Genomic DNA, 23889 nt, shown 5'->3' with positions numbered 1-23889 from the left:
AACTAATTATCAAATTTTATTAATGTAGATACATGGATGGCTACCACAGTGCACAATTGTACCAGTGTCATGATCAATCCTCCATGTCCTCAAGTCACACAGATGTTGGATGCCTTTGCTGATATGGAAATTTGAAATTGATTTTTTAAAGTGCATGACTTTTATACTTCATATTTATAAGATAAAAATAATACTTTAATCCTCTATGATAATATGATTGGATTTTAATTTGATTTATAATATTATTCAATTATTAATTAATTCATAAAACAAAACATATATTATATTAATTACCTTTTGTATTCAAAATAGACATCCCCACTGATTTTTACATATTCATGAACCTTTCAAATATGTAGTTAAAAGGTGTGGATGGTAACACCCCTTCGAGTCGATACTTTTTATGCAACCATTAGCACCTTATAAATTCTTATAGTCGAATTTAAAAACTTAAAACCAAACTACTGTCTTTTCAACTTCTTCATTTCACTCTCTTACTAAACTTCTCTCTAACTAAAATACTTTTTTTTAAAGACAAACAAAAAAAAAAATGGCAAGATTTGTGATGCTCGACAAATTGTGTCCTTGGACAATGGGATGGAAGATTCGTGTCAAGGTTTTCCGTTCATGGAGAGTGAGAGATCGTTCGAATGATGTATCGACAGAACTAATCTTGGTAGACGAAGAGGTATGTTATACAGAATTATTTCGTTGTTACTTCATATGTATTCGTGTGTCTAAATACTTTGGTAAATCATTCTCTGAATTAGGGTACATTTGGACATGCTACTATCCCGGCATCACTCAATGGTGTTCCGGAATTTAAATTGTCGGAGGATCGAACTTATGTTATAGAGAAGTTTGAAGTCAAGAGTGACAGAGAACAGATCCAGAAAACTAAAAACGGTTATCGGATCTTCTTCACAGACAAAACTATAATCAGTTTTGCAAGAGATCCTATCATTTCCAAATCTTTTAATAATCTAGATTTTAAACGTGTTTATGATAATGCGTTTCATGGAAGATGGCCTTACGGTAAATCGGACTTTATAATGGATTGTTTTATAAAAGATTAATTTGTTATTTTCAACACATATTATTCGTTTTTATGGCAGTTAATCTGATTGGATGCATCACCAATATGGGTGAAATCAAGAGTTTCAAAAAAGAAGATGGTGTCTATCGTTGGAGCTTGATGGATCGCTACATAAAATTCACTATCGAGTCGATTGAGTAAGTTTATATATGAATAATAATATTTTAAAAAACTGTTTTAAGTGCTTGATAAAATACGTAGATTGACATTATTATATCAACAAACCTTTTTCCAAAGGGGATATGTACTTGACTGCTTCGCAACAGGAGTCTATGCCAATCATATGTTCAAAACTTTCAAACTGCGTAACAGGAAGAGGGTCTGTCTGTTCAAAATGTGGAAAGCAGTAAGATTCGGAGGTGATTACGTTTGTTTATAGATAATTAGTTTAGTAATTCAGTACAGTTTATTATGATAATGAATAATTTGTTTATTTAACATCGGTAATGCTAGATGATAATGTTCTCCTAACCAACGGCGATGGATGCTCGGAGATTGTCGAGGACCCGAAGAGTGCAGAATTTGCAGACTACATGTTCATGTAAGTCAGAGAATTACTTTGGATTGTCTTTCGATTATATATTTTAGAAATATGTGGATGTATCTTACTAACTTTAAATATTTAGGTACAATTACGTTGATCATGGTGAGTCAAGAATCAAAGATTTGGATGATACCGACTATAGGTTCGATTTAGACCTAAGGTAATAGTAAAATTTTACTTTATTTGATTAATGATTAGCTGATATGAAAAAATACTGATTAGAATTTATCCTTCTGCAAAATACAGAGATTCACTTGACTCCTATATTCATCTTGCTGTTGAGGACTCCTTTGAGAAGCATCGAAGACCTTATTGATAACTATGCTCAAAACCGTTCTTCGAAGTTCTGTATTTTTTGAAAATTATTGAAAAACACTTTTGTAATTTTATATTTGATGATTTTTTTGGGATTTAATAAATAATTAAAATATTATTTTCTGTATTATTATTAAATTTAGTTAGTTGCAAATTTTAACATATAGAAATTTGTTTTAATAAAAATATTAAAAACTATTATTATAATTTACAAAATAACATTTATTTTAATAACGATATATGGTAATTTACAACTGCTTGATGAATTTCATTAAATCTGAAAGAATAAAAAAATGTTAAATATACTTTTTTAATAATGATAATAAACATATCGAGAATATTCATAAATGATATGTTTACATTCCTCATCATCATCGTTTTAACAAAATAAAGTAAGAAAATATTCTAAAAAATAAAAAATCAAGTCGGTTGTATAACATCTCTATAAATATTGTTCCGCTAATGTGTTTATGAGTTGTATGCTCAATTCAATATGACTTCTAAAAAGATGAACGTTCGACCTTTTGTTCAGTTAGACAATCTCAACCCTGCTTTAGACCATCAAAAGATAAGAGTCTGTATCATAAGACTTTGGAAATCATTCAAGTCCCTTCAGATGGTCTTCGTTGATAGTGATGTAAGTTCTAATTTTAAATTGAAGCGTCATGTTTATTTGAATTATCTATGAAATTTTTAGTGAAACTGGATATTAGTTTTATAACTTTAAATCGTTATATATAGGGTACAAGGATACATGCATCTATTGAAGATGGTTTGGTCAGCAGGTTTCAAAATCAACTTGCTGTCGGCGAGTCTAAAATAGTCGATACGTTCAGCTTAGTGGATTATGATAGTAATTTTAAGACAAGTTCTTTGGGATTTAAAATCGTCTTTTATAGAACCACTGTTGTGAAACCATGTGATGAATTCCCAGTTCGTGTTCCAGAAAAATATTTTCAGGCGTTTACTACTATCTTATCTGGAGAATTAGATAAGAATATATTGTTTGGTGAGTTGTTAATTAACTTTGTTTTTAAAAGTTATATTTACATGTAAAAAACAAAATATTAATTCATGTTTTTTTTCGTAGATGTAATCGGCCAAATCGTCAGTGTTGGAAATCTTGATAGCGTCAAAACGAAAGGGAAGGATAATGTCAAATTGAGCTTCGATTTGCAAGATTTAACGTATGTAACTTTAGTAAATATTTTGAAAATTAATTTAATCTAAAATAAATAACTAAATTTTATTATTTTTCATGCATTCGTAATATAGTGGAACCCGGTTAAATTGCACGGTGTGGGGGGATCTTGCAAAGGACTTTGATAAACAAATAAAAGAACATCAAGATACTGTTGTCGTTTGTGTAATACGATTTGCATGCCTGAAGGAATGGAAAGGTAATATCTTACTTTCAGAAAAAAACAAAACTTAAAGCTTATAATTGTCAAATCTAACGTTGCCAATTAAATCCATGTTACAGGAAATTATAGTATTTCCAATGCGTTCAACTCTACCGATATTCTCATAAATCCAGTTATGTCTGAAGTAGACGCGTTTCGAAATAAGTAAGTATACATATATGTATATATATGAATATATAAATCCTTTCTATATTATTCTGCACGACATGCTTAAATCATACACATATTCTTATTATTATCATAACTATATAGGTTGCCTACTGATGCTGTTGATTTAGTACAACTTGATGATGACCCAAGCCCTCAGAAACCCAAGGTGACATTATATGAGGAGTTTTTCATTGTGAACGAAAAGAGTACTATGGACCAAATCGTTTATGCACTTGAGGTAATGATTCAAACGTAAAATTGATATCTTGATCTTATTTTTTTCTGAATTATAATTGGGATAATAAATGTTTGAATAATTCTTTACAGGCGCGAACATGTGTGACAATCGCGACAATTCATTCTGTTGAAGTGTTGCCCAAATGGTATTATATTGCCTGTAAAGTTTGCAATAAGAAGGTGCAGCCATATCCACCAGAATCTCAAGCTGGAAAGGATTTACTATATAGTTGTGGAGTTTGTGATTCTGATGTTATGGAAGTTGATTACAAGTAAGTACCAAATTGTCTCTTAAATTTTTAAAAGAATTATGGATTATAACTATACGCACATTTAAGTCGTACCAAACTGTTTATAAGGTATAAACTCATACTTCATGTTGGGTACGGAAGTTCACAAAAGATTAAGCTGCTCTTCTTTGACGGTCTTGCCCAACTATTTATTGGAAAAAAAGCAGAAGAACTAGCTTTGGAAAAACCTAAAGTAAGTATAGTATCATTTGAATTCTTTTTGGTTTAAAGTTATAAAAATAAGTATTAAAATCAAGATTTCACATTTGTTCAGGACGATACTGCACCTATTCCTGGAAGTCTCTCTGCGTTGGTTGGGAGGACTATGCTGTTTAAAATTTCGATTACAATCGAGAATTTAAAAAGCGACAAGTCTGCTTATGTTGTCGAAAAGTTTTGGGAAAAGGAAGACATGGTTGTGCAATTTGGAAAGGTACTAAAGTAAACAAAAAAAAAACATATATCCATAATATCATTATGAATTCTATACCTTTTAAATCTCAATGTATGTAATTTCAATGTAGGAACTATATGAAAGGAATGAACTTTCGAATAATTCTTTGGATCTCGACGACCATAAGTTGCAAATTGCACCAGCTGAAATGAATTTGACTTCATCTAAGAGAGATTATACAGACAGCAATATTGGATCGACCGGGGGTCATAGCATGATGACAAGGAAAAAAATCAAATCTGAACCCCGAGATTGAAAAAGTTGCGTCATTTCAAAACATGATATTGGTTAATTTTTATTTTCATCTTTATGTTTTATTTTTTTGAATTGAAATTTTTAATTATTTTGAACAATTAAGAATGCTTTTAAGCTTCTTAGCGTATTTGTATTGGTCAAACTTTAATTCTTTCAATTACTATAATTATGTTACAATAAACGAAAATTAAAAATATATACAATATAATTTAATAAATATCATACTATAAAATCATTTGGGAAATTTTAATAGTTAGAATATCTCTAAACCCCAACCTAAATCTTTTTAAACATATTTCAAAATTCCATAAATAATGATAATATGTTAAAAATAAAAGGTCAAATTTAATGGTCTGAAAATTCAATACGATAATTTAAGAAAATGACCATTAACAATTATGTTAACAAAATTTTTTACATTAAAAACTTAATGGTAATCCTAAATATTTTGCATTTTCAATACGAAATTTTAGGAAATATAATATTATCAAGTGTGTAAACTTAATTTATACATTTTATATGTATATATATAAGTCTTATTAATTTACCATGTCAACTAGAAAAAAAAAAAAAAAAAAAAAAACTGAACCAATTTTTAAGTTCTTGCTGTTTGACGTATAAGGTAAAACATAAATCAAGCTTTTCATTATTTTGTATTATTGAAATTACATTCACATGTTTCAAATGTATACGTGCAGAATCATAATGAACCGTTTATCTGGAGTTCGTCGAACCACCAAGAAAAGATCAGGACCTGATGAAGGTGCGGTCCGTTCGCAAATTCAACAAGAACAATTTGTTTCCTTTTGTGAGGATCGCATTGCTGAACCAGTTCAAAAAAAAGTCAGGAAAACCGGAAAAGAATCAATTTCTTCTGAAGATAACTCATTGGCGCATCTTGACGTTCAAAATACCGTTGTTGACGGTGAAAATAGTATTTTGAAATCAGCGAACAAGAAATCTCAATTTCAATCCTGGATGGAATACAATGTCATGCCTAACAATGAGCCAATCTACACATATGATAAGGATGTTTCCGGATACTTCTGGTGTGTGAAAAACAAGAAATATGTACGCAAAGATATATCATGAAAAAGGATAGACCTTAGAATGTCGTTTTTGAATTTTAGTTTCATATTTTGATATTCAATAATAATAACTATTTTTATTTCTGATTATCACCATGATGTTATTATAATTCGTTATGTTTTTAAAAGGGATTTTATCACTTTTTAATGTTTATCAAATGTTAGTTTTATAACATAATGAAATTATCTTCCTAATTAATAATAATTATGATATGACAATTCAGCGGAAAGTTCGTTAATAGTATAATATTTATAATGGAAGAAAAATATTTAGTTTAACATGTTTTAAAATTTTGTTACAAAAAAATATAATATAAGAATTGAAAATATATAAAAAAAAACTAGATATTCAGTAATGACCCGATAATGATCTACAAGATTATGGAAATATAACAAAAAAAAGATAAAAAAAAATTAAATAAATAAAATATTGTCAAAGATCAAGAAAGTAAATTTCAAAAAATACGTATTAAAGATCTCCATACATAATAGAAAGATAAATAACGTATTTTTAAAAAAAAATATTCAAAAAAGTTAAGATGATATATAGATACATATGTCAATATTCGTATATATCAATAATTAGTACATTTTAGATGGCATCATATATACGGCACCATCTTCCAATATAAACAAACCTAACAGCGAAATTTAGAATAAAATTGTCAGAATTACTCGATTATATGAATTCTTGATCGTACTTTGAATTTCATTTTGCAGATTACTACACTTGACGTATTATAATGAGACCTTCAAAGATTCCATATCGGAGGAAGAATGAAACGACACATGCCGTCTCTAGAAAACGTACAGACATTTTATATTCTTTACATTACGATATATGTTACATTCGAAACTAATAGATTGCACTTAACAACATTATTAAACTACAGGTGTTAGTTCTACGATAAATCTTCCTGCTTTTTCGAATGCACTGAATTTTCAGTATCCTGATCCACATAAGAAGGCAAGGTTGAAAAGAATGCAAATACTGAAGTCTAAACGGGCACAAAGGAAGAAAAAAGGTAATATCTTCGGGATGGGATTTCAAAATGAGAATATATATAAAAAATATATATATAAATGCTAAAACTAATCCAATTGTTGACTATGCAGAAAATTTCCTTCTTCCCGGATTATAGGAAGATTTCGCATGTTTCGTCGCAACTGATTCGGATACGAACGATGAAAGTGATTCAGACAGCTCTACTGATGGGATTTCATTCGATACTAATGAAAGCAATGCGACATCTGAGATGTTTCTTGGCTTTCCTCCCATAAAAGCTAAGTTATTAAATAATGGTATATCTCGATGCATATCTGATTCGTTATACGACTGTTTTGTAAATAAGTATGTATATCTAACATATATTTGAAATAATAATTTTTTATTATGATGATGGAGATCCTTATTTTTTATGTGATAATTGTGGAGCATATATGTGGTATGGAGAACGGGTGAACAAACGGACTAAAAAGGCAAAGCCGGATTTTTCACTGTGTTGCCATCACGGCAAAGTAATACTTCCTACTTTGAAGACTGCGCCTAAAACATTATTATCGTTGTTTTATAATAATGACGATAGGGGTAAAAACTTCCGCGATAACATACGAGCGTACAACATGATGTTTTCGTGCACATCATTAGGTGGGAAAATTAACCATTCAATAAATAATGGTAGAGGGCCGTATTTATTTCAGATGTGCGGAGAAAACTATCACCGTATCGGTGATATCTTGCCAGAACCTGGAAAGGAACCAATGTTTTTGCAATTATATATACATGACGTATGTAACGAGATAACGAATAGAATTTCTGCATTTAGGTAATTATATATATTGATAAATATGTATTTAAATATTTTCCATATCTTAATTATTAGTTAAATATCTTTAGCATAATTCGATGTATCTACTAATCATTATTATTATTAATTTTTGTGTTTTGTTCTTGATATAGATCATCAGGATCTTCTGGAGATTTAAAACATGAGATTGTTGGACTATTAAAAAAAAAGCTTGATAGTCATAATCCGCATGTTAAGGCGTTTAGATCGGCACGTGAAAGATTTAATATGGAAGAAGGTAGCGAAGGTCTGCGATTAATCTTACCTTCAGACAGAACTACTGATGCAAAAACTCATAATCTTCCTACCAGTAAAGAGGTCGCTGCTTTAATTCCCGGAGATTTTACGGCTGGTGTGAATAAACGTGACATTGTTATAGAAAGTCGTTCGGGTAATTTACAGAGAATAAGTGAGCTTCATCCCGCATACTTGCCTTAACAGTACCCATTGTTGTTCCCTTATGGTGAAGATGGTTTCAGATTAGGTATCGATATAGGTTTCATGGATACCCGTGGACGTAAAAGGAAAACCGTAACCATGAGGGAATTTTATGCGTATAGAATATTTGAAAGATATGAAGAGTCTTCGACTATTGTTATGGCAGGCAAATTATTCCAGCAGTTTTTAGTCGATGCATTCCCTACCATCGAGTCGAACAGGTTGAACTACATATGGATGAACCAAAGCAAACTCCGAACTGAAAGAGTCGATAAGATAATTGAAGCTGCTGAAAAAGGACATGAAGACCTTGCACAACATGGAAAAAGAATATTTATTCCGTCATCGTTTACTGGTGGAAAAAGATATATGATGCAACATTATCTTGACGCCATGGCTACTTGCAAGTATTTTGGATTTCCTGATCTTTTCATAACTTTTACGTGCAACCCAAGGTGGCCTGAAATTGATCGTTATCTAGCAAGACATCGTCTTAGTAAAGAAGATAGACCTGATATATGTAGCCGAGTTTTCAAGATGAAACTTGATAGATTAATGGACCAAGTGAGAAAGGAAAAAACTTTTGGTATCGTAAATTCTGGTATGTATTTAAAAAGTTTTAATTATTATTATTTATATTAGTCTTTGGAAAAAAAAATATCTTATTAATGTTTTTTAAAAATAATTATTTGTTTTAAAAAATTTCAGCGATGTATACAATAGAATTCCAGAAGAGGGGTCTGCCTCATGCGCACATGATTCTGTTTTTACACCCAGACAATAAGATGCGTACATTAGACGATATTGATAAATACATAAGCGCTGAAATTCCTGATAAAGAGGTGGATAAGTATTTGTACGAAGTTGTTTCTGATGTGATGATCCATGGCCCGTGTGGTCATATGAACAGAGATAGTGTCTGCATGAATAATGGGCAATGCACTAAATTCTTCCCAAAACCATTCATGGATAATACTGTTGTCGACGATGCTGGCTATCCAATATATAGACGACGTAACTATGGGAGAATCGTGGAGAAAAGAGGATTTCAGTACGATAATAGTTACGTTATTCTCTATAATCGTGATTTATCACTCCGTTTTCGTGCTCATATAAATGTTGAGTGGTGCAACCAGACACGTTCAGTTAAATATTTGTTCAAGTACATCACTAAAGGTCCGGACTATGTTAGAGCCAAAGTAGGAGAAGAAGATCAGGAAAATGAAATTAAAAAGTTTTTCAATTGCAGGTAACAACTTAATAGGATTGTCAAATATTCTCATATTAAATTATACGTGACAAACTAATCCAATATTTTTTAGGTATGTATCTGCATGTGAGGCTTCTTGGCGAATTTTTGCTTTCCCGATTTGTTATCGTACTACAGCCGTAGAAAAACTTCCGTTTCATCTTCCAGGGCAAGAATTGGCTATTTACAATCAGGATGATCCAATAGAAGATGTATTGCAACGTACAACAAATAGAACTTCTAAATTTTTGGGCTGGATGGAATGCAACAAGATTTATCCCCAGGCCAGAGCACTTACGTATGCTGAATTTCCATCTAAATTTGTGTGGAATAAGAGAGAAAAACTTTGGAAGCCAAGATCAGAGAAACGGAAAAGTTTTGCAATAGGCAGAATTACGTATGTACCGCCTTCTGTAGGACAAGCCTATTACTTGCGAGTACTGCTTAATAAAATTCCAGGACCAACAAGTTTTGACTATTTAAAAACAGTCAATGGTGTACTTTATAGTGATTTCCAAGAAGCTTGCTATGCTTTGGGATTATTGGATGATGATAAGGAGTACATTGCAGCTATAAACGAAGCAGGTGAATGGTGTTTTGGGGAATTTTTAAGAAAGTTATTTGCGATCCTACTGCATACAAAGAGTTTAACTGTTCCTCTTGAAGTTTGGAATAAAACGAAAGACATCTTGTGTGAGGATATTTTGTTTAAAGAAAGGAGAAACAGGAACGATCCAGGTATTTCAAAAACTTATTTTCTTTTATCAAAATATATTCCGTTTTCGAAGAAAAAAAAAATATTTATATATAATAAAATGTTTAAAATTTTCTCTGGTAGGTCTAATGTTGTCACAGACTCAGATAGAAAATATATGTTTAACTGAAATAGAACTCATGCTACGATCGAATGGGACATCTCTTACGGCCTTCGAGACAATGCCTAGACCAGATGATAGTATAATGAACACAGGAGAAAATAGGCTTATCGCAGATGAGAGAATATATAAGCCTCAAAAACAAGAGGAATTGTACAATAAGTTGTTACCTATGCTAACTGATGAGCAGAGACGTGTTTATGAAGAAATTATTCACTCTGTGAATCACAATAAAGGTGGTATGTTTTTTGTCCATGGTTTCGGAGGTACTGGAAAAACTTTTATGTGGACTATTCTTGGTGCTGATATAAGGTCTAAAGGTAATATTGTTCTTAATGTTGCTTCGAGTGGTATAGCTGCTTTGCTTTTGGAAGGTGGTAGAACGGCTCATTGAAGATTTGGTATTCCAATCAATCTTAATGAATATTCTGTTTGTTTGATAGAGCCGAATCTGATCTTGCTGATTTAATTAGAGAAGCAAAGCTCATAATATGGGACGAGGCTCCAATGATGAACAAGCTTTGTTATGAGACTTTAGATAGGAGTTTGCGAGATATCATGAAATGTGACCAGATTTTTGGAGGTAAAGTTGTTGTGTTAGGAGGTGACTTTAGACAGATTTTACCAGTTATTACGGAAGGTGGAAGGGTAGCCACAGTTTTAGCATCTATCAACTCATCTGTTCTTTGTAATAGTTGTAAAGTTCTTAAACTTACCGAAAATTTGAGACTTCGCAAAGCACGTAATAGTATGGATGCGGGTGCTCTTGCTACTTTTTCTAAGTGGCTTCTTGATATCGGAAATGGTAAAATTAACGAGTCAGATAGTGGGGATGTAGAGATAGAAATTCCGGATGATTTATTAATTAATACAAGTGGAAATCCTATTGAAGCAATAGTTAAAGAGATCTACGGAGAACAATTTACAAGGAGGACTGACCCAAAATTCTTTAGTGAAAGAGCTATTCTAAGTCCAAGAAATGACGATGTTGATAAGATAAATCAGTTTATGCTCACTAAGCTTCCAGGTATGCAAATTAAAAAGGAGATAGAAATTTAATTTTTTGAAAATTTTCTAATATTCAAAACATATACGAAATTTAATTTTTAAATTTTGCAGGTGAGGAAAGACGATATCTTAGCTCTGATAGTATTGAAACGTCTGATACGAGCAGACTTGATGATATGATCTACACTCAGGAATTCCTAAACAGTATTCAAGTTTCTGGACTGCCAAGCCATATTTTAACTTTGAGAATAGGAGCACCTGTCATGTTGTTAAGGAATATAGATCCTAAGGGAGGTTTATGTAACGGTACGAGGCTGATTATTACTGAGACTGTTTAATTTTTATGTTTTTAATTGAACATTGTTTTGGAATTTTAGATTAAATTTTATTTTCCATAATTAGTTAAACAAATTTTTATCAACTTTGAAATACAATGTTACTCATAATATTCATTACAATTATCTGTAATATAATTAAAATTGTGGTATTTTGCTATGTAATTAGAATAGAAAATATAATTACGTAATGGTAAAAATTATTGTTTAAGGTATGATAAAGTCTTAATTTAAACAATTAAATCTCAAACACATTTAAACTAGAACCTTGCGAAATATATCTATTAAAAACGAATCCTGTCTTTCATTTTGTTATCATAATTTAAATAATAATATATAATAGTGAAAAAAAAAAGTTATAACGCTAAACGTTAATACGCAACGTTTAATCGTGACTCTTTGATTTCTTACAGTTCCGAAATCCCCTTTTCGTCTCCGACAAAGAGAGAAAACAGAAAAACCCTAATTCGATAGAATCATGAATATCGATTATATTTCTGATCTTCATCGGGGAAAAACCAACTGGTGTATCCAAGCCAAGGTCTTGAATTCTTGGTATGTCTACGAATTCTTCAGCAAACGAGTTCTTCTACTTGTGGATGAAAGGGTTAGAGAAATTCCCAAATGATAATTTCTACTGATATTTGATATTTTAAAAGTCTTATATATTAGATTACTAACACAATTTATCAATTTTTGAAGGGTGACACAATTGAGGTGGCCTTTGTTCCAGCAACACTGAAAAAGCTCCAGAAGTATATTTATGAGGGTAAATGGTATGAGATTAGGACTTTCAAAATCATCGATCCAACCCTAAGGGAGAGGAATACTCATCATCCTTTCCAAATCAAGTTTACGGAAGAATCAACCATGAATCAATTGGAATCAGTAATTTCGAAAAACTATTTCCGATTCGAAGATTTGGGTGATATATATCGTTCAAGAATCCATCATCCCATTTCTTTTGGTACGTTTTAAATATACGATTTAAAAAAAAATTCAATTATACCCTGTGGATAAAGATTTTTGCTATCTTTGAGTTGTTTAATCTTTAGACTTTTAATAATTTTGGAACTTTGTGGATTGGTCCCTCCCATATAAAGTACAAATATAGAACTTATACATAAGTAGTTTTATGTGGATGATAGATTCAGAAACAATTATTCTTAGATATTGCTATCTTTGTGTTGGTGAATCTTTATACTTTACATAATTTTAGAACTTTGATAATTGGTTCTTCCCATATAAAAGTACAAACAGAACTTAGAAACTAAATAGTTTTATGTATATGATAGATTTGGAAACAATTTTTCATCTTTTTGAAATAAAAAAATGTCTTTTTATGGCAAAAAATAGATGTTTGCGGATGTGTAGTAGCTGTAACTGACAACAGAGAACATGCTGGCGAAGTTGTTTTCACGCTATTAAATGGCAGGTAAGACACATTTATTCCAAATTTTATGTTGCTAAGATTTTTAAGTCTCACTCTTTAAAAAATGTTTGTATTAACTTCATCTGTAGGTATGAATCTATCAAGTGCCGTGCAGTAAACAACTATGCTACCCTTTTCATGTATTCATGGGAGTCGTCAGGATGCCATCTCACATATCGTAACGAACCAGTGTTTTGTGTTCTGCGTTTCTGGAGGGTTGGAGAGTATGAAGGTATGACTGTTAATAGGACTTACAAGTTTTAATAAATGTTAAAGACTATCTATTTTCTATACTCATTTACAAAACTTTTATAACACTTTAAACATCTCTAGGTGAACCGTGTATTGAAAACACATTGGCCTCCTCCAAGATCTTTTTAAAACCGGATTTTGAAGGTCTTGAGTATCACAAGACTATGTAAGTTTAAATGTTTATTAATACTATGTAGTATATCATGCTAGGGTTTAACTTATGAATTTGCTTTCTATATTTCTATAGCTTCAAAAAAAAAATATAAAAGTTTACATATTTATTAGAATAATATATATTAAATAAATGAGTCCATTTTTAAAAAAGTGAAATAAAATTCTTAAGGTACAACTTAACTGCTAAGTTAGTATAATTCTAAAAATAGCAACCAATTAATCTATTAGTTTAATTATTGATAAAATTCCGACTTACCTATGTTCAAGAAACAAAAATTTAAAAGGTTTGAAACAATTGTTCTATATTGGTAAAAACATTATTTCTTAAAAAGTCTTATAAACCTATTATATGGAAGACAAAAATAATCAGACGACAGTATCCATCACCATAGAATATTCTTAACTAAGAATATATAGTCATGTACAGTATTATAAATAGATGAGTTTCAAATGATACTATTTAAGAATATAATGTCTCTAGCTAAAACTCAAGTAAGACTTCAAATTAATTGTCATCTATTTTGTAATATGAATATTCCTCATATTTTTATTGCAGTAACAACTTTAATTCAAGCAAATTGTATAATTGAATATAGTGCATTATAAATATGAATTAATCAATAATGTATTATAGTTTCGATTAAAAAAATTATTATATTATCAAAATTAACCAATGCATGTATGGATGCAAGGACAAAAAAAAAAGTGTTATTCTCAAAGTCTTAGCATTGATTAACATCAAATATACCGACTATAAAAAATACTACTAATCTGTAATTATAATCATAATTATACCTATTAAAATTATAAATACTAAAAAACAAAAAAAAAAGACACTCAAACGATTAAGACGCAACGCTACGTTTAATCGTGACTGTTTATATTCTTACAAATCCGAAATCCCATTTTCGTCTTCGAAAACAGTGAAGCAAGAGTAAGAAACCCTAATTTGGTAAAATCATGAGAATCGATTACATTTCTGATCTTCATCGAGGACGAACGAACTGGTGTATTCACGCTAAAGTCTTGAATTCTTGGCATGTCACCGAGTTCTTCACAAAACGAGTTCTTCTTCTTGTGGATACGAAGGTTAGAGCAATTAATCGAAAATCGATTTTACATAAATCTTTATTTTAATAGTGTTTATATGCTAGATTACTCACACGATTTTAAACAAAACTTGAAGGGTGACACGATTGAGGTCGCCTTTGTCCCAACTATCCTTAAAAAGCTCCGGAAGTATATTTACGAGGGCGAATGGTATCAGATTCGAAATTTCCAAATCATCAATCCAACCCTCAGGGAGAGGAATACTCATCATCCTTTACAGATCAAGTTTACGGATGATTCAACCATGTTCCCGCTCGAATCAATCAACTCCAAAAATTACTTCCGCTTCGAAGATTTGGATGATATATATCGTGGAAGGATCAATCATCACATATCTTTCGGTACGTTTTTCGAAATTTAATTGTAATTTATTTATTTTAACATAGTATAACCAAATTGGAATGGATTGTTTTTTAGTTTTGTGTTGAGTTATCTAGAAACTCTAAAAGAATTTTGGAACTTTGTGTATTGGTACCTCAATAGAAAAGTACAAATTGAACTTTTACCAAAAGCTTTGGATACAAACATTCTAAAAATATTCTTGACTTTTTCCAAAAATAGATGTTTGCGGATGTATAGTAGCTGTTGATGACAGAAGAAATCATGGAAATGGTGTTTCTGAAGTTGTTTTAACACTATTAAATGGCAGGTAAGTCACATTTATTGCATTTTTACTCATATTAAGATTTATAAGTCTGACTTTATTTTGTAGAGTGTAACAAGTATATTCATTTGTAGGAATGAAACTGTAAAGTGTCGTGCAATGGATTACTATGCTAACCTTTTCATGTCTTCGTGGGTGTCAACTGGATGCCATCTCACATATCAAACTGAACCGGTGTTTTGTGTACTGCGTTTCTGGAGGGTTGGAGAGTATGAAGGTATGTACTATTAATAGAACTTGCTAGATTGTAAAAATTCTTAAGAGTAGGTTGTATACTCATCTAAATAATCTTTTTAACACTTAAAACATTCCTAGGTGAACCGTGTATTGTAAACACATTGGCCTCCTCCAAGATCTATTTAAAACCGGAGTTTGTAGGACTTGAGAATCACAAGGCTATGTAAGTTTTTAATGTTCAAAAATATCAAGTGGTGTATCATGTTAGGGTCTAACTTATGGATGTGTTTTCAATTTTTTTAGCTTGGAATTTGCTGGACGTTATTACATTAAGCACATAATGCAGCATGAAGGGTAAACTGGAGAAGTTTAAGCTGAAGGCATATTTGTTAACAATCTTTTGTATATGCTAACTTTATAATTATTTTGAAGGTTTGTATGATCAAGTACTATAAACCCTTTTAAGGGTTGCTTTCCAAATTTTCTTGATGGTTTAAACGAAATATTAAATTATTCTGACCCAACTTCTATCTAATTTAAATTAACCAAATAATATAGATGAGGCTCAATGGATTTTTCCCATTTTGCAAATGGGCTTAACATTTTTTAAAACAAAATATTATATATTGAAAGTCCATTTAGAAATGTCAGATTAAAAGTTTAAAATACAAAATTAATTACAATTTTGAACATATTTAAAAAGAACACAAAACTAATTTAAAAATACGTTTTTTTTTTTGACATTTTAATTTTATTTAACTCTTGCCCGCACAAGCGTGCGGGTAACTCTCCTAGTTAATTAATATTCTAAGATTTTTGGGTTTTAGTCTTTTATTATAAGATATTGCTTAATGAGATGCTTCATGTATACTCTTTTATTTATTCGGTTGCTTTTGATTAATAAAATTATGGGAGAAACTTTCCAAAGTTGGTGATTCCAATTTCCATGATTTTGAGATTCTGCAATCATTGGAACATGCTCAATACATTCTTTCTTTCTTTCTTTCTTTTTCCATCAGCAGAAAAACATATCATAATCATCCGTACGATCTGTCCGATCTAAAGCTATAAAAGTGTAATTAATTAGTTTCCTATAATCTAAGACTTGGTAGGCAAGAAAAATATTAATTTTATTTAATGGAGGGCATTATAACCAGCGATTCATTTCTTTTTATTAGCTAGGATTTTACAGTTTGAATATCTTCTTCTATCTCCACCAAGAATCATATCACTATGAGATCTCTGCTTCTCTCGAGGCTTTGTCTTAGGAGGCAACCACCTCAGCTCGTAAATGTAAGATTATCTTCTCTTCTCTTCTCTTCTCTTCGTTAGTTAATTTGTTCTCTATAGCTTTCTTCTTCTTCTTCTTCTTCTGTTCATGTCTGATGATATTACTCTGCACTCTTGCAGAGACACCACCTCCGTGGCGTTCGATTCTTGTCGGAAACCCCTCTCTGTCACATCGTCGGGGCCGAACATTGTGGATCTACTCCCAGAGATGGGGATGTCGGTAAACTCGTCATTGGCGATTACAGTCATGAATCTTCTTCTTATGGAATTAAGGTTTTGGAAAAGAAGGTGCCAATGGATTTGATGAAAGCAACGGGAACGATAGGAGCATCTCATGGGTGGGTGGCTACTTTGAGAGACGGCGTTGTGCGTCTCCAGGATGATCTCAACCCAATTGCTTCGGATTCAGACCCGAAGCGAATCTCACTACCTCCTCTCGTAACTCTGCCTCATTGCCAAACACAATTCGTAACCAACGTTGCGATGTCCTCCTCTTCTCCTGAGGACGATGACTGCATCGTGGCCGTCAAGTTCCTGGGACCTCAGCTCAGCTTATGTAGGCCTGCTCGAAAAGACAGCTGGGTCAACATCAGAATCGAAGAAACTGAATTCTTCTCTTCCCGAGTTATGTATTCAAGGAGAGACAAGATGTTCTCCATGGTGGGTTCTGGAGGCGCACACACGGGATCCTGGGATCTTGGAGAGCATATGCACAAACCTAAGATAGTGTCTTTGGAGAGCTTCTTTAGACCTCTTCCTATGTTCTTTCAGTTAGACTTGCAAATACTAGATATGTGTTGCACGACGGAACACTTGGTGGAGTCAGGACCCACCGGAGAAATGTTTATGGTAAAGTCATTCATAGAGAGAAACATGGAAATGGAGAGGAGAATGGAAACGAAGCATTCAATGGTGTTTAAGCTCAACGAAACGGGAAGAGCTACATACACCGACGACATTGGAGATCTCTGTATTTTCCTGTCCAAGTCTGAAGCATTTTGTCTCAAGGCTAGCTCGTCTGGCCACTGCAGAAATACGATCTATTACATAGGGAACAACGAACGCGGAACACATAACCTCAAAAATAATGACAAGGATCGTATATTTACTCCTTACCCCGCGCCTTACTACATTCCACCTCAATCCTCCTCCTATTAGTACGCTTTCTACTTGCGCTTCCTATGATGGAAAACAAACTTTCCTATGATGTTCTGTTTTGTATCGAGTCCCTATTTCTCTCCTTATTATAGCGCTTTGAGAATAAAATCTATCATTTCGTTTTGTGTTTGAGATTATGATATTAGCTTCCAGTTCCAGATATTCCATCAAGTAAGCATGGTGAGAAAGTTGTGATTTGCTCTGTTTTGTTTTGACATCTTACTGGCTATCTACAACATGCTCTGTTTTCACATACGACATAAACCAATCCATCCGTAAAACTTGTTCATGGTTAAAAAAAAAACATGTTAGTAGCTTTCTATGAAACAAATGTTGACAAGCCTTTGAACATATTGGCACATGCTCTTTTAACTTCTTGAAAACATCTGATGGGTTTCCCGCAAGTCCACCAAGTTTAACAACCACCACACCACTAGGGTTAGGCGGCTAGCTTATGAGTTTTATAAGTTACACACACTACACACAATATATTTTTAATTATAATTATTTAATAGAAAAATACATTTACTCATTACAACCATTAGTTCAATATTCTCAATTAGGATCACTTTGTCATAATAATTTTTTTAATTTTATTCTTTACCATAATTCTTCATAGAAATATCTTATATTTATAATACTTTAAACAATATGTTTTGTAAAGTTGCGTCTATTCAACATAATATTTTTTGTTATAAGTTTTCATTTTGATGGTTTTGTTTTTAATAACAGTTTATGTTTAATTTTTATGTATTCAAACTATTCTATTATCTTCAAATCATTTCATAATGTATAATTTATTTTAAAATTAATTTTTTTTTCCTAAAGTACTTCCCCAACGACATCGCGGGGGTCTGAGTCCTAGTAATAGTGAGTGCTAATAATAATAATAATAATAATAATAATAATAACAATAATAATAATATCTATGTAATTAATAATAATAATAATCTAGTATTTACTCCTCCCGAGTCATGTATTCAGGGAGAGACAAGATGTTCTCCATGCTGGGTTCTGGAGGCGCACACATGGGATCCTGGGATCTTAGACATCATATGCACAAACCTAAGATATTGTCTTTGAGCTTCTTTACAACTCTTCCTGAGTTCTTTCAGTCAGAGTTGCAAATACTAGATTCGTGTAGCACGACGGAACACTTGGTGGAGTCACGACCCACCGGAGAAATCTTTATGGTAAAGACGTTCATAGAGAGAAACATGGAAATGGAGAGGAGAATGGAAACGAGGCATACAATGGTGTTTAAGCTAGACGAAATGGGAAGTGCTACATACACGGAAGACATTGGAGATCTCTGTATTTTCCTCTCCAAGTCTGAAGCATTTTGTCTGAAGGCTAGCTTGTCTGGCCACTGCAAAAATACCATCTATTACATAGAGAACAACGAACGTGGAACATTTAACCTCAAGAATAAGGAGAAGGATCGTATATTTATAACTTACCCCGCACCTTACTACATTCCACCTCAATCCTCCTCCTATTAGTACGCTTTCTACTTGTGCTTCCTATGATGGAAAACAAACTTTCCTATGATGTTCTGTTTTGTATCGAGTCCCTATTTCTCTCCTTATTATAGCGCTTTGAGAATAAAATCTATCATTTCGTTTTGTGTGTGAGATTATGATATCAGCTTCCAGTTCCAAATAATCCATCAAGTAAGCATGGTGAGAAAGTTGTGATTTGCTCTGTTTTGTTTTGACATCTTACTGGCTATCTACAACATGCTCTGTTTATAAGTTACACACACTACACCAGCTAAAAATTCAAAAGGTTTCTCTTGGATTTCTATATATGAAACCAATTTACATAGAAAAGACAGAACTGAGTTCAAATACACATAAGAATCCCCATCATAAAGTGTTCATCTTAAACGCATAAAAAGTCTCTTGCTACACGAGTCAATTTGATAAACAAAAAAACCCAACCGGTTTTATCAAAACACCAATGCTAATCAGATTTCTGCAAATTGGAGACAAAACCAGAAGCAGCGAAAGCAGCAGAGCCACCAAGAACAGAGACCAAAGCCACAAGAACCTGAACCACCACTTCCCAAGTGTAATCTTCAGGAACAACATAGGCACAAACTGGTCCAAGAAGGAGCAAACCAAGGCTCAAAGTGAATAGCGTCCCAGGCGTTTCAGGGTTAGTGGCGGCAGACAAAACGCCGAACTCCTCGGCTTTGGTAAGCAATCCAAGACGCTCGATGGTCGACAGAGAGAAACCTGACTTCTCTGCTAAAGACAATAGCCCTGCTTTCTCGGCTTTGGTCAGAAGCTTGAGCTGCTCAACTCTTGTCAGTAGTTTCACCTGTTGAGTCGTTGTACTCTTTTCACACCCAAAAAAAAACATAAACATAAAAAATTCAATTAGATTTTAAGAAGATATTACAAAAAAAAAAAAAAGAGGGATCGAATCAATTCTGAATTGTGTGTTACGTTTACCTTCTTTGAGGATATGGTTCTTGTTGTAGATGGTGAAGGCTTCTTGTTCGCCATTGAATGCACTGTTAAAGACGAACAGATTAATTTAGCTGCCATTTTCTAAAAACTCTCTCTTGTCGAAGCTATTTTCTTTCAATGGAGGAACCGAACCAACCAACACCAAGAAGAGAGCACCTTGTAGATCACACGACCTTTGAAGATTGTGTTGTACACGTGTCTTTTTCTGGTTGGTTAACTCTTCTCCGGTTGAAATCAATCCAAATCACTCCGTTTTTAACCGGTTAGTATTTTTTTTTTTATTAGTAAAAGGTTAGTTTCGTAATTTAACGAACCCTAAACCCTTAATAGAATTGGAAGTGACCGACTAAAAAAATTTCCCGATCCCGTTTATTAAAAGCCCTAGCTTTTGTCTCCGAGAGAACCCAGACGAGATCAAACAAGTTTCGATTTTTTTTTTTTTTTTGGGGTAGCAGCAACAATGGCGAACAATGTTGTATCATTCGACAAGCTTAAAGCTTTCTGGCACTCTGAGGTTCACGACGAACAAAAATGGGCTGTTAACATGGTAATCAACTTATCTTACCTTTTACCTTGTCTTCTTTTAGGTTTCGATTGAGCATCGCAGTCGATTTCCTTTGAATGTCGGTTTAGGGTTTCCGAATTGATTCAATTGAGAGTAAAAGTTTGATTCTTTTGTATGTTTCGAGATGCCAAATTAGTTGTTGTGAGCTAATCTTTATATCTCTGTGTCTTTTATAAGAAATCAGAATTTGGGTAAGAGATTTAGGGTTTATTAATCTCACAAGTTCATGTTTGGATCAGAATCCTCATAGGAATTTTTTTTTTTGTTTGGATGCAGAAACTTTTGAGAGCACTTGGTATGTTTGCAGGAGGAGTCTTCCTGATGCGTAACTATGGTGAACTCATGGGAGGAATTTGAGAAGAATGGAGAGGAGCTTCTCTCTCTCTCTCTCTCTTAGTTTATCACTTTGTCTCAGCTCTTTATATTTCTACTCTAGAATTGGTGTACTCTGAATTCATCTATGTGATAAGATTCAAGATTTGTGTCTTGTGTTTTCTCTGTCTCGGATTCTATAATATATGATGCTAAAAGAGTTTATTTTTCCATCTAATACAAACAACTTCGGAATTGCAATATTATCATTCAACCATAGAGGTTTTTACAAATTTGGCTTGTCATGATCTGACAAGCGATAGGATCCAAGCAGGCACATACGTAGTTAACAAAGGATCAGAAAGTGAGAACAGAGATGCTTTCTTTACATTACAAACTGCAACTTCATTGCATTGTTCTCAACTTACCTTAATGGTCTGCATCTTTTTATCACCGAATTATGTTTTCATATCTGTCTTATGTATGATCTCCACTTACTCTAAAACTCTAAGAATAAAGTATTCTTTCAAACAAGGATATATGCTGCAATCGAAAACAAGAGTTTACTTACCTTTTATTTGATATCTCAGTGGAATATTCCTACTTATGCTGATTGGGTTGTTGCGATTTTTTGGCAAAATCTTTTACACCTTGAGATAAGCTGGTCTATCTATATAATGTTTCGATGCATGCAGGTTTGGTAGTTGAAGGAATTTCCAGTTCTATTGAGTCATGGGCTTCAACTGTAAGTGTCAAATCTCCAACATGATAGAGTTCTTGGGATGTTTCTAGCTAAACTTGGATTGTTTATATGTCTAAAGATTTCTAATTTTGATTCTTCGTTTAAGCAATTTTGCAGATCTTCTACCGTTGCTTTTACTGTCATTGTTGGTTGCTGATTGTGCCTCGAGGACATTGTATCGTCTCCCAAGTGAAGCAAAACATGCAACCAAGAAACCGCTTCAGACTTCTCGTCCTTATAACCTTGCACACAGAGGATCAAACGGAGAGTTCCCTGAAGAAACTGCTCCTGCATATATGGTACTGGATCTCTATACAAAAGTTTCTACCTTTACACTACTTTTGTCCCGGTTTCAGAAGGTTGTTTTTTGATTGCAGAGGGTGCAGATTTCATAGAAACAGATATTTTATCAACAAAAGACGGTGTTCTGATATGTCATCACGATGTTAATCTCGATGATACAACCGATGTTGCAGACCATAAGGAGTTTGCTGACCGTAAGAGAACTTATGAAGTCCAAGGAATGAACATGACCGGCTTCTTCACTGGTAACATCTCTTTAGTAATAATACATTTTTTCAGGGTTATTTACTTATTTATTTCAAATTTTAACGATGAGACTGAAAATGCCCAATAACAGTTGATTTTACTCTCAAAGAACTGAAAACACTTGGTGCAAAGCAGAGGTATCCTTTCAGGGATCAACAGTACAATGGTAAAATCTTTTCTGGTGTTACACATTTTGAGATGTACTGTTGCACAATGAATTCTAAACGAGTTATTTGGTATCTCAGGTAAATTTCCGATTATTACCTTCGACGAGTATATTTCGATAGCACTGGATGCACCTAGAGTAGTTGGGATATATCCAGAGATCAAAAATCCGGTTTTCATGAATCAGCAAGTAAGCAAACCATAATCTTAGCCTTCAACTTTTAGTCACTAAATGGAGAAGTCGTTATATGGTTTTTGGAAACGTATGCAGGTGAAATGGGCGGATGGTAAAAAAATTGAGGATAAATTTGTGGAAACATTGAAGAAATATGGATACAAAGGCTCATATATGTCTGAAGATTGGTTAAAGCAGCCAATATTTATTCAGTCTTTTGCTGCAACTTCGCTTGTTTACATTTCAAGCATGATTGACTCACCAAAATTGTTCTTGATCGACGATGTCACCATTCTAACAGAAGACACCAATAAGGTCTTTTACATATTTACTTTCTTCCTCCTAATTTTGTTTTCAAATCAATCAGAATGGCTTTATAATAAGATAAATGAATGTGAATGCAGACATACGCGGAGATTACATCAGACGCATATTTAGATTACATTAAACCGTATGTAGTTGGGATTGGTCCATGGAAAGACACAATTGTGCCTGTGAACAACAACCGTCTCATGACGCCAACAGATTTAGTTGCAAGAGCACATTCGCGTAATCTTCAGGTATGTATGTGTGTAGAACTTAAAGTTCTGTCTCTGGCTATCATCTTGCATTAAACTTCACGTTGAATAATGTTTTTGCTAGGTACATCCATACACATACCGTAATGAGAACCAGTTTCTGCATTTAGATTTTAATCAAGACGCATATCAAGAGTATGATTATTGGCTCAATAAGATAGGTGTTGATGGTTTGTTCACTGATTTCACCGGAAGTCTACACAATTACCAGGAATTGAGGACTCCTTTGCCAAAGCAATAGTGACGACTCTCTCCCAGTTGGATTTGTTCTTTTATTTGCATTCTTAAGCTAGTTTATGTTCTGTTAGTAATATTTTGTAGAACCCTTGGAACTTTTCATGTTCTTCAATATTATAATAAATTGCTTCCACTTTTAATAAATAGGTCTCAGAATTGATTGTTTCAACACTTCCACTTTTAGAGATATAGTTATAGTTTGAAAATACAACATTATAATTTTTCTA

The 23889-nt window shown here is 32.8% G+C and overlaps 6 protein-coding genes and 2 pseudogenes across 6 annotated transcripts; 7 read left to right on the top strand and 1 right to left on the bottom strand.

Annotated features, from left to right (window-relative positions):
* Nucleotides 1–2463: 2463 nt before the first annotated feature.
* On the top strand, nucleotides 2464–4766 carry LOC147918423 (uncharacterized). The gene is made up of 8 exons (XM_087505796.1): nucleotides 2464–2592; nucleotides 2697–2808; nucleotides 3046–3155; nucleotides 3687–3767; nucleotides 3857–4038; nucleotides 4126–4249; nucleotides 4331–4489; nucleotides 4581–4766. Exons 1-8 carry the CDS (start codon nucleotides 2464–2466, stop codon nucleotides 4764–4766), a joined length of 1083 nt encoding a protein of 360 aa, XP_087361922.1.
* A 2788-nt stretch (nucleotides 4767–7554) lies between these two features.
* On the top strand, nucleotides 7555–9586 carry LOC147918422 (uncharacterized; annotated as a pseudogene).
* A 58-nt stretch (nucleotides 9587–9644) lies between these two features.
* LOC147918421 (uncharacterized) lies at nucleotides 9645–11608 on the top strand (annotated as a pseudogene).
* Nucleotides 11609–12083: 475 nt separating this feature from the next.
* On the top strand, nucleotides 12084–17862 carry LOC147918420 (uncharacterized). Its single transcript, XM_087505795.1, has 8 exons — nucleotides 12084–12212; nucleotides 12308–12374; nucleotides 12962–13040; nucleotides 13127–13269; nucleotides 15135–15222; nucleotides 15312–15454; nucleotides 15847–15860; nucleotides 16825–17862. The coding sequence occupies exons 1-8, from the start codon at nucleotides 12084–12086 to the stop codon at nucleotides 17860–17862; spliced, it is 1701 nt and encodes a 566-aa protein (XP_087361921.1).
* A 974-nt stretch (nucleotides 17863–18836) lies between these two features.
* LOC147918419 (uncharacterized) lies at nucleotides 18837–19364 on the top strand. Its single transcript, XM_087505794.1, has one exon. The coding sequence runs from the start codon at nucleotides 18837–18839 to the stop codon at nucleotides 19362–19364; it is 528 nt and encodes a 175-aa protein (XP_087361920.1).
* Nucleotides 19365–19640: 276 nt separating this feature from the next.
* On the bottom strand, nucleotides 19641–20569 carry LOC104769008 (uncharacterized). The gene is made up of 2 exons (XM_010493123.2): nucleotides 20322–20569; nucleotides 19641–20205 (listed from the first exon to the last, which is right to left on the bottom strand). Exons 1-2 carry the CDS (start codon nucleotides 20415–20417, stop codon nucleotides 19828–19830), a joined length of 474 nt encoding a protein of 157 aa, XP_010491425.1. The 5' UTR covers nucleotides 20418–20569; the 3' UTR covers nucleotides 19641–19827.
* Nucleotides 20570–20681: 112 nt separating this feature from the next.
* On the top strand, nucleotides 20682–21471 carry LOC104769007 (mitochondrial import receptor subunit TOM5 homolog). Its single transcript, XM_019242066.2, has 2 exons — nucleotides 20682–20886; nucleotides 21181–21471. Exons 1-2 carry the CDS (start codon nucleotides 20800–20802, stop codon nucleotides 21259–21261), a joined length of 168 nt encoding a protein of 55 aa, XP_019097611.1. The 5' UTR covers nucleotides 20682–20799; the 3' UTR covers nucleotides 21262–21471.
* A 354-nt stretch (nucleotides 21472–21825) lies between these two features.
* LOC104769006 (glycerophosphodiester phosphodiesterase GDPD6-like) lies at nucleotides 21826–23795 on the top strand. The gene is made up of 8 exons (XM_010493121.3): nucleotides 21826–21961; nucleotides 22076–22257; nucleotides 22323–22506; nucleotides 22599–22673; nucleotides 22753–22862; nucleotides 22944–23162; nucleotides 23252–23407; nucleotides 23490–23795. The coding sequence occupies exons 1-8, from the start codon at nucleotides 21949–21951 to the stop codon at nucleotides 23664–23666; spliced, it is 1116 nt and encodes a 371-aa protein (XP_010491423.1). The 5' UTR covers nucleotides 21826–21948; the 3' UTR covers nucleotides 23667–23795.
* Nucleotides 23796–23889: the final 94 nt, after the last annotated feature.

This window comes from Camelina sativa, chromosome 20, assembly GCF_030686135.1.
Source record: "Camelina sativa cultivar CO46 ecotype springtype chromosome 20, ASM3068613v1".
NCBI lineage: Eukaryota > Viridiplantae > Streptophyta > Magnoliopsida > Brassicales > Brassicaceae > Camelina > Camelina sativa.
This window is presented reverse-complemented; position numbering and strand designations above follow the sequence as displayed.